Here is a 19,099-nt window from a genome sequence, read left to right as displayed (position 1 = left end):
TGGGAAAAACAAATAGCAAGCCAGTCAAACAGGTCCCCCAGGGTCCTCAAAACCTAATGTTAGAAGGATTATTTTCGGGGGATCGCCAGGCTCCACATACTGGTGGACCAAAGAATGGGTCCCCTAGAAACTCATTGAAAAGAAGACAGGATTAGATTTTAAGAAGGTGTGTAAAAAATGGAATAAGCAAAGTGGGGGGAGATGGCCGGTCGAAGGGACCGGAGACACGAGTGAAGTGCAGGAAATCAGGAAAATATTATGCAGGAATACGCAAGGTTTTTGTAATGGAGGCCCCTATTGCATGGACATGTTCGATAGGTGGGAATTGGTTATTAAAGATTGTAATTTAGAGGCAGTACAGAAACGTAATGAATTATTGGCCGCGGAAGTTAAGACTAGAAAAGAAAAAGAAGAGTTACTCATAGCGTTACAGAAAGTGCAAGCGGATTCGGGACCACAGTCGGATGAGAAGCGGAAGAAGAGTGAGAAAAAAGACCCATTATATCCCATACTTGCTCCCCCACCTTTCCTACACCATCCACATCCACAGCCCCCACCTCCTCCTCCACCACCTCCAGCGCCCACCGCACCAGAATTAAAAGACGATCCCTTGGGGCCCGGTTTCTTTGATGAAGAATATCATTATGATCCCTCATTACACACTGATCCAGGGGATGACAAAAGTAACACAATGGGCGCGGCCGGTGGGTTTCATGATCCCAGAACTTCCATTTCACAACGCACTAGAAGTCAAACCCTTCTCCATCAGCCCCCTAATCAAAACGCCACCTTTCAATCCCCCTTCAGGTCCTCCAAACCCCCAGGCCCTCTATTCTCATGTCCCCTGATTGAGATCCCAAACCCCCGACATGATCCAACGCAACCCGCAGGGGTCAATAATCCCACTACTGTAATGATACATCATAACTGGGACATTCAAGAGCTGAAAGACGTTGTGTCCGAATTGCCTGATCCCAAAGTCATTGGTGGGTTAAAATTCGTGGAACAATTACAGCAGTTGGATGATATGTATAAGCCCAGTGCAGCCGAATGGACCCAGGTGCTACGCAGAAAACTGGGCACAACTTGGGTCACTGTTAACCACGGGCAGCATAACGGGCAGCCCTGGCAATGGAATGAGGCATTGCCTCGTGGACAGAATAATGAAGGACCTTTCCTTGCTCAGTGGGAGCCCGTGAAAACGGCAATAGCTGCAAAATATAAAAAGGGCACTGACTGATCCCTCATCTCAGCTGCAGAACAAAAGAAAGATGAAACAGTAGACGAATGGGCACATCGTATTCAGGATTTGATGACAAATCACTCTGGTTAAGACAATCCAGACAATCGCACCAAGGCAGCAGTTCCTCCTTTTGTTTCAGGACTGAGAAATGATATTCAGAACAGAGTTCGCACTTCCTGTATTGGATGGGAGAGTGCCACTTTTGAAGAAGTGAAACGGCATGCTGAGCATGCTGAACAGCAAACAAAACAAAAGGAATCAGACACACAGACTAAGCTGATTGCAGCACAAATGAACTATTATGCAGGCGGAGCCACCCCAGGCAGAGGTCGGGGACGTGGAGGATTTTTCCGGGGACAAGGGCGTGGAAGGGGACGAGGTCGCGAATACATGCTGCGTAATCCAAGTGGATCACCCACTCAGCTGCCTCCCCCTCCAGATCCAAATGCTGCACCTTATGCCTGTTACGGGTGCGGTGAAATGGGACATTTTCGTCGTAATTGCCCACATAAACACCCTCCCCCTCCTCCATTGCCTGAACCTGAAGACATTCCTTGGTCCTAGGAATTCGCAGGGACCCCCAGCCACTCTCTTCAGTTGCCTTTGCTCACTCACAACTCCGAAACAGATCCATTATTGACTCTGTTAGTAAATGGCACTGAAACTGCCTTCCTTGTCGATACTGGAGCTACCTGTTCTACTCTTTCGCTGAAGGAGGTCCCTGCCTCGAAAGATACAGTGACTGTGCTTACTGCTTCTGGACAACCACATGTTTTACTGGTATCAAAACTTCTCCGAGTTCAGCTGCATTCCGGTAGTTCCACTTTAACACACCTATTTCTTTTAAATCAGCTCTGTCCAGTTAACCTCTTAGGAAGGGATCTCATGACAAAACTTTCTCTCTCCATTTCTATGACTGAACAGGGATTTTTCTGCTCGTCTCCCAAGTTACTGTGCCAAATCGCCCCTCACCCCAAACCTCTTTTGCAGCCTGGACTCTAAACATTTCTCCACACACCATCCTCCTCAAAGCCCTACACTCTTTTCCCTCCTGTCTTTTTCCCCAATTACAGGTCCCTGACACCCTACACTGTACTGCCCAATATTTCCCTGTAGAAGTAGACACCCCCTGGCTAGAATCCTTTCTTTCTTCAGGCACCTGCCCCGAAACCCTTCACATCCCCTGTATCTTCATTTCATCCACAAAAGCTGCTGCTTCTGTTCATCTTACATGCTCACAGAATATTTTCTATCTCGGAGGTTCAGTTCCCCCTTGTTTCTTTAGCCAAATCGAATACCGTCCATTGGGTGGAAATTGGACCATGGGTAGAACAATGTCTTATTAGAACGGACTGGTTACATGTTGCTCCGGGTATCTTTGATACCTCAGATCATTTGATAACTAAAGTTGTGCTTCAAAATGATTTTTTAGTACATCGTGCACTGTGCCATCCTTCCCTTTCTGCCTTTCACTACAAACCATGTCTCCCTCTTGGCTCTGTTCGCTCCCTGATTCACTGTGGTCCCAAGGAAAGAATGATTATGGAAGGATAGCACACTGTGAGCCACTGGTGATCTACCCAAAATCTTCATTCCGCCCGCACCGTGCCCAGTATCCTCTGTCTCCCGAAGCAGAGGCTGGCATCTCCGCTGTACATTCCGATCTCATGAAACGCGGAGCAATTATTCCAATTAAATACTCTCCAGTCAACTCCCCCATTTTACCTGTGAGAAAGGCTGACGGTTCATGGCATTTTGTTCAAGACCTACGACAAGTTAACTCTGCAATTATTCCCAGGGCACCCATTGTTCCTAACCCTTCCACTATTCTTTCCACAATACCCCCCTCCGCCCATTATTTTTCAATGATTGATTTAGCCAATGCTTTCTTCTCTATTCCTGTGCACCCTGATTCTCAATTCTGGTTTGATTTTACTTTCCAAAACCGCCAATGGACCTGGACCGGCATGCCTCAGGGATATACTGAAGCCCCTTGTGTATATGGACAAGCTCTTGCTCAAAATTTAGAAGGCTTTTGGCCAGATAAAGCCAGTGTATTGATACAGTATGTAGATGATATAATGTTGTGTAGTACTACTGAAGAAGATTGTTCACATGATACTCAGAAATGATTATTTTTAGAAGAAAATGGCCATAAAGTTTCTAAAGCAAAACTGCAGTTGATTCAAACAACTGTTAAATATTTAGGTCATGACATCACTTGTGGAACAAGAGCTCTCTCTAGCGATCGCATTAATACCATTCAGAATCTTCCCAGACCTGTCACAAAACAACAGGTTATGTCTGTATTGAGCATTCTGGGTTACTGCCGGCAATGGATTTTGAATTTCACTGAAAGAGCACAGCTGTTGCAAAATTTAGCAAACACCCCTGGCATCCCTCTTTCTGGTCAGGTGCAATGGAATGAGCATGCTGAGAAGGATCTCTGTGACTTAAAAAGTGCATTACTTTCTGCGCCTGCGTTAGGACTCCCTGACTATTCTCGTCCATTCACTCTGTTCGTGGACGAAAAGGGGGGATATATGAATGCAGTTTTAGCACAACTACATGGGGACAAACAAATGCCAATAGCCTATTTTTCGAAAAAATTGGATCCTGTGGCTGCAGCACTCCCACCTTGCCTCAGGGCTGTGGCCGCCACAACAGAAGCTGTACTAGCCAGTACGGATATAGTGCTCATGAGCCTCCTAACAGTGAAGGTGCCTCACGCCATACATTCTATTTTAGTACAGGCTAAGACCTCACATCTCACTACTGCTAGGGCAATACACTATCAAAATGTACTCTGTACTTTGTCAAATGTCACCATTGAAAGGTGCTCTACCTTAAATCCAGCCACTCTTCTTCCAACTGAAGAAGAAGGAGAGCCACATGACTGTCATGATGAAATAGCTAAAGTCATAAAGCCTAGACCAGACCTACAGGAAACACCTTTAGAAACTGGAGAAATAATTTTTGTGGACGGATGTTCTTTGCGATTGGAAAATGGAACACCCTCAACTTGTTACGCAGTGGTCCAAGGTGACCGCCTGCTGGAAGCAAACCGAATTTCGTCAAGTTTAAGCGCACAAGCAGCCGAACTAATAGCGCTCACCCGAGCATGTCAGCTGTCCGAAGGAAAAATCATAACAATTTATACGGATTCCAGATATGCTTTTGGAGTCTGCCATGATCATGGAGCATTATGGAAACTGAGGGGATTTAAGACCAGTACTGGCAAGCCCATCCAACATCAAAAGCTAATCAAATCCCTCTTAGAGGCCATAATTAAACCATCAAAGTTAGCGATCGTTAAATGTCAAGCTCACACAGGAAAACAGGATCCTGTCAGCAAAGGAAATGAATTAGCTGATCACTTTGCTAAACAGGCTGCGTATAATAACACACCAATCTCTTTATTCCAACAGAGAAATGACCAGGACACTGATAATCAAATTATCTCTTTACAGAGTGCAGCCACGGACAGAGAAAAGAGAAAATGGTCCAAAGAAGGGTCCCTCTCTGATGGAGTCTGGACCCATAGGCAAACTAACAAACTTTTCCTTCCGAAGGCTTCTTTCCCATGGCCTAGACCAGGGGTAGGCAACGTCGGTCCTGGAGTGCCACAGTATGTGCAGGTTTTTGTTCCAACCCAGTTCCTTAACGAGAACTCAATTATTGCTGATGAAGCACATATTGCTTAAGTGACATTTTAATGCTTCATTTTAGCGGTCTCGCTTGTTAAGGTTCTCCAACCTTAATTGCTTATTTCAATCTTAAACTGCTGCATTCAGTGTTTTAATTGCTCCTTATTAGCAATAAGATGTAAAACAGGGGTAGGCAATGTCGGTCCTGGTGAGCCGCAGTGGCTACAGGTTTTCATTCAACCCAATTGCTTAATTAGAAACCAATCATTGCCAATCTCAGACCTTATTTAATTTTGTGGCTTGTTAGTCTGTGCAATGTAAGGCTTTTATATTGTGGATTTTTTTCCTTTCCAAGGATATCATCCAAATGATTTGAAGCCTAAAACAGATCATTTTCAGTCTGTCACATTTTTCTATTAAGTGTTTTATTAAATCAAACCGTGCATGATGAACACACACAGATGTACTTGGAAAAAAGCTAGCTGGAGAACTGCTGACTGCTTTGTCTTTTACATCTTATTGCTAATAAGGAGCAATTAAAACACTGAATGCAGCAGTTTAAGATTGAAATAAGCAATTAAGGTTGGAGAACCTTAACAAGCGAGACCACTAAAATGAAGCATTAAAATGTCACTTAAGCAATATGTGCTTCATCAGCAATAATTGAGTTCTCGTTAAGGAACTGGGTTGGAACAAAAACCTGCACATACTATGGCACTCCAGGACCGACGTTGCCTACCCCTGGCCTAGACCATGCTGGAAAAGACGCCATGGTTCAAGATGTTGAAAAACATTGGGAAGTTGTAGGCTTATCTATATATGCAGAGCAGTTCTGCAAGCACTGTGCATTATGTCAAAAGTTTAATGTAGGAAAGGGCACCCAGGTAAGTCCCGCCGTTACACCTAATCCAATGGGTCCATTTGAACACCTCCAAATGGATTTCATTGAACTAACTCCGTCTAAAGGTTACCGTTATTGTCTGGTAATTGTTGATGTGTTCTCCCGATGGGTAGAAGCTTTCCCTTCTAAACACGCTGATGCTAAAACTGCAGCCAAAGCTTTGATTAAAAAATTATTCCTAGGTGGGGCATACCGCAGAAATTACAAACTGATAATGGCACTCATTTTGTGAACTCCGTTATAAATGAATTAACCACCTGGCTCCAGATAAATGTGCATCATTATTGCAAATACCACACCCAGAGTGGAGGTATTGTGGAATGGTGCAATAGCACCATAAAATCTAAATTAGCAAAAATTTGCGAGCAGACAAATTTATCCTGGCTGGATGCTCTGCCTCTGGCCTTAATGGGATTGAGGGGAAGAACACACTTTAGGACTGTCGCCGTTTGAAATTCTGACCGGACGACCCATGCCTGTTGGCATGGTTATAGGAAATGTGAACCTGCATACCGTGGACAATGATCTTCTCTCTAGTCTTACAGGTCTCCGAGCTTCTCTGAAAGAAGTCCATGAGCAGGTTAATCAGGCCTGGATGACAAGCCCTCCATCTAAAGACTCGCAGATTCCCTTGGGCACCTGGATCCTGGTTCGAGACACTCGGAGGAAACATATGTCATATGACTCCCCTGATGTTCCAGTCTCATGAAGGCAATTATACCTGCTTCTCTAGTAATTATAGTTCCCCCCTCCGAGGTACTAACGTTGGTAATATCCCTTCTTCCTTCTGTTCCCAGACTTTTCAGGTTAACTCTACTTCATTTAATTCTACATTATCACTTTTCCTGTTAACACAAACCACTCCGCGTGCTGATATTTGGTGGATGTGTCGTAGATCAAAATTACTTGATATTCTTCCCCCTGAATGGACTGGCACATGTGCATTAACCCAACTTGTTATGCCCTTCCGCCTCCTCCCTCTGAATTCTCCTCGCGTGTCGTCCAGCTCTGGCCGACGTCGTCGACCCCGCTCTGCTGACCCCTCCACATTCTCTCTTCACGGCCCTGGCGTTTACATTGATTCCATTGGTGTCCCTCGCGGAGTCCCTGATAAATTTAAAGCCAGAGATCAAGTTGCGACTGGATTTGAGTCTATCTTTCCCCTAGTCACAATAAATAAGAATGTAGATTGGATTAACTACCTATATTACAACCAGCATCGCTTCCTAAATTTTACTAAAGAAGCTGTTGAAGGTATACATGAACAGCTTGATAGAACCTCCCTCATGACTTGGCAAAATCGATTAGCATTAGACATGCTTCTCGCCGAAAAGGGTGGTGTATGTGCCATGTTTGGTGATGCCTGTTGCACTTGCATCCCTAATAATACGGCTCTCGATGGATCAATCACCCGTGCTCTGGCAGGTTTAACTGCTCTTTCTAATGAATTGGCTACAAATTCTGGCATTTCTAATCCATGGGATCAGTGGTTTGTGTCTACTTTTGGATCCTGGGGCCAATGGCTTAAGTCAGTTTTTATTTCTCTTGTCGTTGCCTTTTTGGTCCTCTTACTTGTTGCCTGCTGCATTGTTCCCCTGATACGATATATTGTGTCCAAATATTTCACTGCCTCCATGGCCAAGGCTTATATGTTACACGAAGAACGAATGCTCCAATTCTCTTCCTCCTCTACTTCCACTCCTTCCCCTTCTCCTACTCTTCCCCGTCCTGCTTCTATTTAACCCACATTTTTGTTTGTTCAAAAGGGGGGAGTGTAGAAGAAGAATGTTCTCCTCAGCACCACGTACCCTGTGTGTTTGGTAACTAATTTCATAAGCAATGCTTGTAACTCTGCCAGTAAGGAAAGCTTGGTTTATGAACTAACAAAAACTATGTTACCCAAGGGCTCAGGAAAATGGTTTCTACATGGATATGATTCAAGCTGCCTTTTTTGTTAGCTTCCTCAAAGTGAATGACTCAGGGTAAAAAGGTCACAAGACTGCAGGGTGTAAGTGCAAGGCGTCTGTCCTGTGGTCAGCCTTGGGGACATAAATAATGCTTAGCTCAGACATATTGCTTAACTTTACTTAGATGATAAGGATGTTTTCCTGTCTAACTAATCATGAGATGAAGAGGTATAAAAAACTCCCCCTAACTGTTGATCAGGGTTCAGACGAGCCCTGCGGCATTAGACTGTGCTCTCTGAATCTCTACTTCCTGTGACTCCAAGTGTGAAATAAAGAGAACTAAGAAAATATCACCTGCCTGCTGTCAGTCTGCATTCTTTTCGTCCACACTAACCACAGATCTTCTGTAGATGTAGGCTTCCTCACATCCTTCTGTCTCTTCATGTAATCCCAGACACACTCAATGATGTTGAGATAAGGGCTCTGTGGGGGCCATACCATCACTTCCAGGACTTCTTGTTCTTCTTTATGCTGAAGATAGTTCTTAATGACTTTGGCTGTATGTTTGGGGTCGTTGTCTGCAGAATAAATCTGGGGCCAATCATACGCCTCCCTGATGGTATTGCATGATGGATAAGTATCTGCCTGTAATTCTCAGCATTGATAACACCATTAATTCTGACCAAATCTCCAACTCCATTTGCAGAAATGCAGCCCAAAACGTTCAAGGAACCTCCACCATGCTTCACTGTTGCCTGCAGACACTCATTATTGTACCGCTCTCCAGCCCTTCGACGAACAAACTGCCTTCTGCTACAGCCAAATATTTCAAATTTTGACTTATCAGTCCAGAGCACCTGCTGTCATTTTTCTGCACCCCAGTTCCTATGTTTTCGTGCATATTTGAGTCGCTTGGCCTTGTTTCCACGTCAGAAGTATGGCTTTTTGGCTGCAACTCTTCCATGAAGACCACTTCTGGCCAGACTTCTCCGGACAGTAGATGGGTGTACCTGGGTCCCACTGGTTTCTGCCAGTTTTGAGCTGATGGCACTGCTGGACATCTTCCGATTTCGAAGGGTAGTAAGCTTGATGTGTCTTTCATCTGCTGCACTAAGTTTCCTTGGCTGACCACTGCGTCTACGATCCTCAACATTGCCAGTTTCTTTGTGCTTCTTCAAAAGAGCTTGAACAGCACATCTTGAAACCCCAGTCTGCTTTGAAATCTTTGTCTGGGAGAGACCTTGCTGATGCAGTATTGTGTCTTGTTGCTGTGCTCAATCTTGCCATGACATGAAACTGTCTTCCACAACCTCACCTTGGTAGCAGAGTTTGGCTGTTCCTCACCCAGTTTTAAGCCTCCTACACAACTGTTTTTAATTCAGTTAATGACTGTGTTTCAACCTACATGTGACATTGATGATCATTAGCACCTGTTTGGTATAATTGGTTGATCATACACCTGACTATAATCCTACAAAATCCCTGTCTTTGTGCAAGTGTACCTATAAGAATTGATGCTGGTTTGAAGGCAAACAGTAGTAACACCAAATATTGATTTGATTTAGATTTTTCTTTTGTTCGCTCACTTTGCATTTTGTAAATTGATAACAATAAACAATCATTATTTATATTTCTGAAAGCATTCTTTGTTTATAGCATTTTTTCACACCTGCCTAAAACTTTTGCACAGTACTGTATATATATATATATATATATATATATATCATAAGAATCACTTATGTATTTCTCTGTGTCTGAGTCACTTTTCATATTGAGAAGCTTGGAGAGTATCCAGCTTGGGAAGCTAAGAGTTGCACTTTTGTTGAATACAGATGTTGTTTTTTTGGCCACGTCAGCCTGTGATCTCCAGATGGCAATAGAATGGTTCACAATTGATTGTTATGTGGTTGAGATGAGATGTAGCACCTTCAAATCTGAGGATGAGGTCCTCTTCCTGAAAAGGGTGACCTCAGGTAATGGGTGGTTATAAGAAAAAAAGGTGGCAAACCAGCAATTTTGTGGGTGATAAACCAGATTGTAGTAGTAAAGAAGGAGATAAATCCTCTAATGAACCTTTTGATTAACCAGTCTATCAACATTTGCTTCCTCACCCATAATTGGAAACTATCTGTAGTGACTAAAATGATGAGATCATACTAGTGGCTGAAATCAGATTCTTGCCCAGGACTGCTATGCTCACTCATGACAGAGTAAAGAGCATGGGAGGATCTTAGGGTATAGTCAGTGTTTCTACAGATTGAGATAGTGGAGCCTTGGTAATGTTATTAGGATTGCCAACTGGAAGAAGATCCAGATTTGATATAGGACACATTGGAGAAAATTATATCTCTGGTCTGGTCAAGGATGAGAGAGTGTTGGAGAATTCCTCCGATGAATATTTAAAAGAAATTGTTAGGGATTAGGAGGCGTGGCATGTCCAACTCAAGATGCTGCCTACATGACACACATGAAAGTGGAGAAAAAATCAACACTGTTTTTTATTTTGTTAAATATAGCAATATAACTAACACATATTATCACTACTGTTATTAATTACAACAACATGGCAGTGCACATAGTTACAGCGGCTCGGTGCTCTCCCCTTCGGAGTTTTGTTTTGTGTGTGTGTGTGTGTGTTGATTTTAGTTCATTCTACATCCTGTTGGGCGAACATATAGTACAACCGAAACAATTTTTTTAAGATCAGAGTCTGCTGTGAAGGGTGTGTTACGGTGGAATTCATTCACTCGTACAGCGTTCCGGTGGATATAGCCAGGACACCAGGCTCCCCATGGATTACCATCCCCGTAGGCCAATAGTGAAGGTGGTGCAGAGAGAGGAAGCAGAAGCGAGGATGCAGTGCTGGTGCCATAGCAAGACTACGGAGACAACCTCACAAACCGCCGCTTCCAAGCGTTTTTCTTGCTAGCACCAGATTTATTGTCAACAAGATGGATCAACTGAGGCTTCAGGTTGCATCAGACTGCATGATCAAGGACAGTAGCTTGTTTGTGTTCACTGAAACCTGGCTTCATTCATGCATACCGGACTCGGCTATTGAGCTAACAGGCTTTACATCGTGGCGCTATGACAGGACTAGAGACTCTGGTAAGAGAAGAGGAGGGTGTGTGTGTTCGTACATCAATAATAACTGGTGCACAGCACAGACACAGTGATAGACCTATCTATTTACCGCGGGAGCTCAATGTGGTAATGTTTACATACCACCAGCTGCTAATACTAACTTGGCTCTGAGACATTTATACAGCAGCATTAGCAGCCAAGAGAGCCATTACCCTGATGCAGTGTTCATTATCGCAGGGGACGTTAATCACGTGGATATAAAAGCAGTGCTCCCCAAACTCCACCAGCACGTAAAGTGTGCTACTAGAGGAGCTAACACACTAGACAAGGTCTACTCAAACATCAAGTTGGGCTACACACCTTCCACACCTGGCCCAGTCTGACCACATGTCACTGCTGATGATTCCTGTATACACCATTCTCCGCAAATCTGCTCTTACCACCACAAGATCCATCACAACCTGGCCTGATGACGCCTCTCTGCAGCTGCAGGACTGCTTCAACAGGACTAACTGGGACATTTTTGAAAGTCCAGACCTGGATCTCTACACCGACAGTGTATTGTGTTACATCAAAACCTGCATTGACACTGTCACAGTGGAGAAACGTATCTGTGTCTATCTTTGGTATCTATCCAAACCAGAAGCCCTGGATGACAAGAGAGGTTCAGCAGCTGCTAAAGGAAAGGAACACTGCCTTTAGGTGTGGAGACAAGGCTCTCTACAACATGACACGGTCCAACCTGAAGAGATGCATGAGAAAGGCTAAGAGGGACTACAGGAGAAAGATTGAGGAGCACCTGGACAGTAATAACAGCAGGCAGGTTTGGCAGAGAGTCCAGCACTTCACGAACTACAGGACCAGCCATGGAGCTGCTGAAGGTGACGCCTCAATGGCAGAGGAGCTGAACCACTACTTTGCTAGCTTTGAGATGGAACTACCAGAGGCAGCTGTTACACACGCAGCAGCAACTCACAACAACATCACCGCCCCCCCCCCCCCCCCTTAGGGTGGAGGAACACGAGGTGAGACACTTGTTCCAGGCTGTCAATCCTAGGAAGTCAGCAGGTCCCGACGGTGTCCCTGGACGTGTGTTGAGGAGCTGTGCAGAGCAGCTGGCTGGGGTTTTTACAAATATCTTTAACCTGTCACTGTCCCTGGCCTCAGTTCCTCCCTGTCTGAAATCCTCCATCTTACTCCCTTTACCAAAAAAAATCACCCATAACCTGCCTGAATAACTATCGGCCAGTAGCGCTCAGCCCAGTATTGATGAAGTGTTTTGAGAGACTGGCTCAGAGTCATATCATGTCCTTCATCCCTCCCACCTATAATGCACACCAATTTGCTTACAGGGCTAACAGGTCTACTGAGGATGCTGTTGTTGCTGCTCTCCATGCTACCCTGTCCCTTCTGGAGCACCAGGGGAGCTACGCATGTCTCCTCTTTATTGATTTTAGCTCTGCTTTTAACACCATCCTCCCTCACAGATTGGTGTGCAAGCTGCTAGCCCTGGGACTCCCGTATTCCACCTGTATATGGATTAACACTAGAATTACCAGAGCCTACGAAAAAACTCGTAGATCCGGCCCACCTTAAATCGCTTCTTAAAACCTTTCTCACCTCTCCGCCAGCGTCTTTTGTCATCTAAATGTACTGATAAAGACAAGCTGCCAGCAGCCGGCTATTCCATCCCCCCAACGACTTAGAATGTAAACAAGCTTTTCCCAGCTAATGCCTTGATTGATTATCTGAGAGTGAAGTGCAGTTTTAGAGTAGAAATAATAAGATTGTTATTTGGAACACACGCATTTCATATGTGTTGCATTTCTACAGTAATCTGTGTAAACACATTGTTAAAACAGAAACGGTTTACAATATTCTAGTAGCAAATGACAAAATGTAGGCATAAACTATATAATGTATGGAGCCTGAAGTCCAAATATCAAAGAAACACTTTCACAAAAGGTACAAAAAAAAGCCACCGCCAAAAAAACCCGTCTTAGTGTGAGACATTGACATGACTTAACTATCACTGCTTCCGTGGCGTAACAGTATCAGTCGCTGACAGTGTTCTTATTTTCACTATTTTAGAATAAAATGATACATTTGATTTCAGTCTATAACAGCCGGTGTAATTTATGATATTTGTAAAGATTGGCTTTATTTTTTTAAAATTCACTTTTCATTGTCTCAGTCGCGTTCAGGATCCATCCCTACCGCCCCCCACCTGACACTGCTGTTTTTACATAAAGACGCGCTATAGTTCTGCAGTGTATCACGATACATACGACCGCGTGTTTTTTTCCCCCAGTATTGCCAGTCCCCACGTGTTGCTGTATGCTGTTTCTTTTGTACTCCAGGACATGCAGAGGAAAGCATAGTAAAGAGCAGTAACTTCAGCACTATATGCAATCATCAGACACTCCCCATCTGATGCTGTTTTCACATAAAGACGCGCTAAAGCTCTGCAGTGTACTTGTGACTGCATTGTCATACCAATGCTTGCGAACTGAAGTGTCTGCATGCACTTTTCGTGGCATTATACGTGTATTTTTTGAGCATGCCCATGTAGCTCAAACACAGGAACATATGTTGATGTAAAAGTATAACAAAACAAGTGCACTTTTATTCAAGACTATAACCGAAGAAAAAAGAAAGCAAGTTACAGTAGGTGGAATGCTAAGAACTGCTGATTTCCATTCTGTGCTATATAACTGTTAACATTTGAATCTGATGATTGCATATAGCGCTGTCTGATTTAGTGTGCGCAAGAACATGCAGGTGGCCAGTTGCTGAGTGCTACAACGCACATTTTAAAAAAAGAAAGAGACAAATATATGTGACGTTTTGAAGAAATCATTTTATGACGCGAATAGTACCAATCAGAAAACATCGTCGAAGTAATGCAATATTATTTGAAAACGAACAGCGTCAGGTTGGGTGTGAAGTTATACTGGCGCTGTTTGAGTCAGATCAGAAGCTGAATAAGCTGAAAAAGCTCCTGTTCTGACTCTAAGTAAAAAAGCATGAATTAATCAACAGAAATAACCGCGATTGACATTTTAAAGTTAACGATTTACAGTGCATACCAATTTATAAATTCAATGTCCGTTTGAGGAAAAAAAAAACACTTTCTTCAAAGCTGGGAATCGAACTCGCGTCTCTGTGGCACAGTAAGGCAGTGGTGCTCCAAGTCAGCAAACTGTCCTTATAACTTATTTTTTCAAGATCCATAACACACAGACAGACAGAGTACTGCGTAATACAGAGACAGACAGGCAGAGATATACAAATAAACAGGGAAGGCACATGTACTGAAAGAAAAAAAAATCAACATGTGCGTTGTTTCTGCAGCACTGAATGAGCTCACCTGGTCTAACATCACCCCTTCCCCGATCTGACTCTCTAAGTAACAGCGCAAGTACAGACACAAATCAAGTGCATGTGTGTACTGTATAATATTAACAAAAAGAGCAGCTTACTACTGAAAACGGCAAATATAGGAGTGAGTGGGGATTGAACCAGGACTCTTGATTACACTTGGTTTGCGTCTGTACTTGCGCTGTTACTTAGAGAGCCAGATCGGGGGAGGGGTGACGTTAGAGCGGGTGAGCTTATTCAGTGCTGCAGAAACAACGCGCATGTTGATTTTTTTTTCTTTCAGTACATGTGCCTTCCCTGTTTGTTTGTATATCTCTGCCTGTCTGTCTCTGTATTACGCAGTGCTCTGTCTGTCTGTGTGTTATGGATCTTGAAAAAAATAAGTTATAAGGACAGTTATTCATGTTAATTGCAGTCTCAATTGTTAAAAAAATATTTTAAAAGGAGCATCCCACATGAAAATATAACGATCTCATTAACTGACAGTGCATACCAATTTACAAATTTTATGTCCGTTTGAGGTTAAAAAGAAAAAAAAGAAGTAACACTTTATCCCCAGTGGGGAATTGAACTCATGTTTGTGAGGCAGAGAAAAGCTACTCGGTCTGAGAGGCAAATCTTAGCGTGCTACGCCACGGAAGCTGTTATATAGTGTGTGAATCTTTTGTGGAAGTGTTTATTTGATCTTAGGAACTCGGGCTTTACACATTCTATAGTTTATGCCTACATTTTGTAACATTTATTACTAAAATATGAAAAAGTTTCTGTTTTAGCAATGTGTTTACACAGATTACTGTAGAAACGGAACACGTATGAAATGCATGTACTCCAAATAGCGATCTATTATTTCTATTCTAAAACTCCAGCAGTTCAGTCACTCCCAGGTAATCAAACAAGGCATGAGCTGGGAAAACTTAGTGAACGTTCTGCGACGGTGGGGGATGGAATAGCCGGCTGCTCGCTGCTCCTCTTAATCGGCACATTTAGAAGACAAAAGAGAGGTGAGAACGTTTTTAAGGTGGGCCAGATTTACGAGTTTTTTCGTAGACTCTGGTAATTCTAGTGTTAAAGACTTCCTGACAGACCACACACAAAGGGTTAGGGTGGGCCCTCATATTTCCTCGGCTGTCAGCATCAGCACTGGCTCTCCTCAGGGCTGTGTGCTGAGCCCCCTGCTCTTCACGCTGTACATGCACGACTGCGCTCCCGCCCACCACAGCAACACCATCATCAAATTTACAGACGACACCACTGTGGTGGGGCTCATCTCTGGGAAGGATGAATCTGCCTACAGGGACGAAGTGGAGCAGCTGACAGCATGGTGCACTGACAACAACCTGCTCCCGAACACAATTAAGACCAAGGAGCTCGTTGTGGACTTCAGGAAAAAGAAAACGGAAATCAAACCACTCTACATCGGAGGGGACTGTGTGGAGAGGGTGTCAGACTTCTGCTTCCTGGGAGTCCATATCATGGAAGACCTGTCCTGGGGTGTGAACACAGCTGAGCTGGCGAAGAAGGCTCAGCAGAAAATTTATTTCCTGAGAGTCCTCAGGAAAAATAACATCCCCCAAAAACTGCTGGTGTCCTTCTATCGCTGCTCTATTGAGAGTATCTTGTGCTACTGCCTCTGCATGTGGTTTTCCAGCTGCACAACAGCGCATAGGAAAACACTTCAGTGGATTGTAAAGACTGCTCAGCAGATCATTGGCTGCTCTTTACCCTCTCTGGATGTACTGCACAGCTCTCGCTGCCTCAGGAAAACAGAAAATACCTTAAAAGACTCCTCACACCCCGCTCATAACATGTTCCAACTGTTGCCATCAGGCAAAAGATATAGGAGCATCAAAACAAAGACTAATAGACTGAATAATAGTTTCTACCCTGTTGCTATTAGGGCACTGAATTGCCACCTAATCACCTCCAATGCAGCAGTGCAATAAATGACATCTCGTGCAATAGTGTTCATGTGCAATTAAGGTCTTTTGTTGAATGTTTGTGCTCTACCTTATTTCTTCTGATCTTTTCTTATCCTTTTTTAATTATATTTATTTATATTTTTACACTGCAGGGACTGCACCTAATTTCGCTGTATTTGTTACAACGACAATAAAGATATTCTGATTCTGATAATACTAAAAATGTTTACTTTTTGAAAAAATCTAATAGTATGAATGTAAAGCTAAGCATGTTATGTAATTCTAAAGCCTAAAAGCAGTATTGTATAGACTATGTAAAGAAAGTAAAGTAAAAAGTAAAGAAACAAGCATTCTTATATGTGAGTGATGACATTTTGGATAACTAGTTAATTTGCATTAAAAGAATACTGCAAAAAACAGTTTGAGAAAAATTATGAAAAATGCAAATACATTGGAAAAACAATTGTGAGCAGATCCATTTCAAATATTTTGTTCTTTTAGTTTATTATATGTCTAGTCAACTGAATCAGCTGTATTCTGTTCTGTTATAAGGCAATTGTATTGTTGCTTTATTACAGCATTATTTCTTTCTCTTCTAAGGTATGGTGCTAATACATATTTTATTATGATGAAAACTAGTTTGATTAATGCACACATTTGTATTTATCAAAATACTTATTGTATAAATGTTTCTATTAATTAGCAAGACCACAGAAGTCAATTCTAATATGTTATGTATACTTACTCTCAGGTACACTAACTTCTTTCATTAGTGGGATTGTTGGAGAGTTGTCATCCATGTCCATAATAATTACTGTAAGAGAAGCTGTGCCTGCTAACCGAGGGGTTCCTTTGTCTGTTGCTGCTACCACCAGTCTAATGAATACAAAAATTACAATTAAATTGGTGGAAAATGTATTTGTTAATCACATTTGTTTGATACATATACCGTTCATTACATAATGCACATTTATGTCTGTATTTGGGACATATTTATAGGAAAAATACAACAATGCATAATGTTTAAATCTTCTACACTGGGCTACAGTCTTCTTCAAAGGACACTATTTCATTGCTAATTTTTAAACAGACAAAAATAATGTCTCTTAAATACTGAATGTTGTTTTATATTTCAAATAAGATTTTTGTTACATAGATGAAAAAATGCTATTTAAAAATATTCTGAAAGACCAGATGTTCATTTAAAGTTTAAAAAAATCCCAAGTGAATTGATTCCTCATGTGATGGAGATGCTGTAGAGCTTATTTTAAAGGTTAAAAAGAAGCCCAGTTAGAAATGGGTGTTTCCGTTCGTGCACAAAGTAATGTACATTACTGCCAAAACATTAATACTCAAAATTCACCACTAGACAAAGATTATGCAAATTAAACTCCAAGAAGACATTAAAGCAAGAAGGGTGAACATTTATTTTTCAACAATAAATAGAACAAACTTTCAAAGAGAGGTCACATGGATTCATAATGCATGAATTGTGTATTACATCCACAGTAAGTAGAGGTTAGAAGATTTAAAAAATTTGACATTATAAATTATTCACAGGTTAACCCAACAGTGCAGTCATTTTCCCAACTGCCTTCAGTTTTCTTCACATCATCAAAAACTGTACATGTCAGATATACTATATCTTTGATATTGCTACCCACATGAAATCTACCTCTGTGGTCAGTGTTATTAAGTATGCAGAATTCTGAGAATGGATGGAAGCTGTTGATCAAATTTTACCTTTGATGTCTGACTCCTTTTTGAACATTAAATAAAACAGATACAATGTGTGTATTACAATTGTTTCAATCTCAGATCAAAAGTAGGGAAATACATCCATCCTTTTTCAAAAACTACTTAATCAAGAGCAGGGTTGCAAGGACTCTAAAGACTTGGACCTTCGTCCTTTTGCATAGATATTGGGAGCGTCACACACCCCTTTCCAGCGACCTCATGACCCCCCATGCTCTCCTAATCCATCTACTGACCTCATAGGAAGAGTCACCAGAGACATGAATGTCACTGCCAAGGTAAGTAAACCTCTCGACAAGGTCTACACTCTCTCTGCAGACAGACATACTGCTGATGGCTGTGCCCAAGAGGTCATTAAAGGCCTGGATCTTGGTTGTTATCCAGGACACTCACAAGCCCAGACACTCAGACACCTCGCTCAGTCTCTTGAGCACCCCGATCAGAGCCTCCATTGACTCCACGAGGATCACAGCATCGTCAGCAAAGTCGAGATCTGTGAATCTTTCTTCACCAACAGATGCCCCTTAGCCGCTGGACCCCACGACCTTGCCCAACACCCATTTCCATACAAGGATTGAAAAGAGTAGGAGCACAAGCACACCCCTGATGAACCCCAGAATCAACTGGGAAAAACACAGAGGTTCTGCCTCCACTCTGCACAGCACTCACAGTACCAGTGTATAGACCGGCCATGATATCCAGCAACTTCAAGGGGATCCCGCGAACCCTCAGGATGTGCCACACGGCAGCTCGATCAACTGAGTCGAACGCTTTGCGAAAATCAACAAAGGCTGCAAAGAAACTCTGCCGCTTTTCGCGTTTGTGCTCCATTAGAACCCTCAGTGCCAGGATGCGGTTGATGGTAGACTTCTTAGGCGTAAAACCAGACTGTTCCGGTCGCTGGTAGGTGAGCAAGTGATCATGGATCCTATTGCGGATGAATCCAGCAAGGACCTTACCCGGCACAAGAGCACTGTTATCCCCCTGTAGTTGCCTCAATCCAGGTGATCACCCTTCGCTTTCCAGATAGGGCCGACAAGTCCCGTTTTCCAGTCAGTTGGGATGATGCCAGTCTGCCAAATGGAAGCAAAGATTGCTTACAATGCCAGGAGGACAGCCTTACCACCAGCCTGGAGAAATTCACCTTGGATACCACAGATCTCTGCAGCCTTTCCTCCCCTCAGCTGGTTCACCACCTGTGCAAACTCGGTGTGATTGGGTGGTTCACGGCTAATTGGAGGATCAGCCTCAAGAACCGTGCA

At 42.9% G+C, this 19,099-nt stretch overlaps 1 protein-coding gene across 1 annotated transcript in view; it reads right to left on the bottom strand.

Annotated features, from left to right (window-relative positions):
* Positions 1-19,099, bottom strand: part of LOC114641417 (protocadherin-16) — a 237,387-nt gene that overhangs the window by 19,469 nt on the left and 198,819 nt on the right. Inside the window, exon 17 of the mRNA XM_028790469.2 lies at positions 16,828-16,958. Coding sequence (XP_028646302.2) covers positions 16,828-16,958 — 131 coding nt within the window. The remainder of the gene's footprint in view (positions 1-16,827; positions 16,959-19,099) is intronic.

Source organism: Erpetoichthys calabaricus, chromosome 4 (genome assembly GCF_900747795.2).
Source record: "Erpetoichthys calabaricus chromosome 4, fErpCal1.3, whole genome shotgun sequence".
Lineage (NCBI taxonomy): Eukaryota > Metazoa > Chordata > Cladistia > Polypteriformes > Polypteridae > Erpetoichthys > Erpetoichthys calabaricus.
This window is presented reverse-complemented; position numbering and strand designations above follow the sequence as displayed.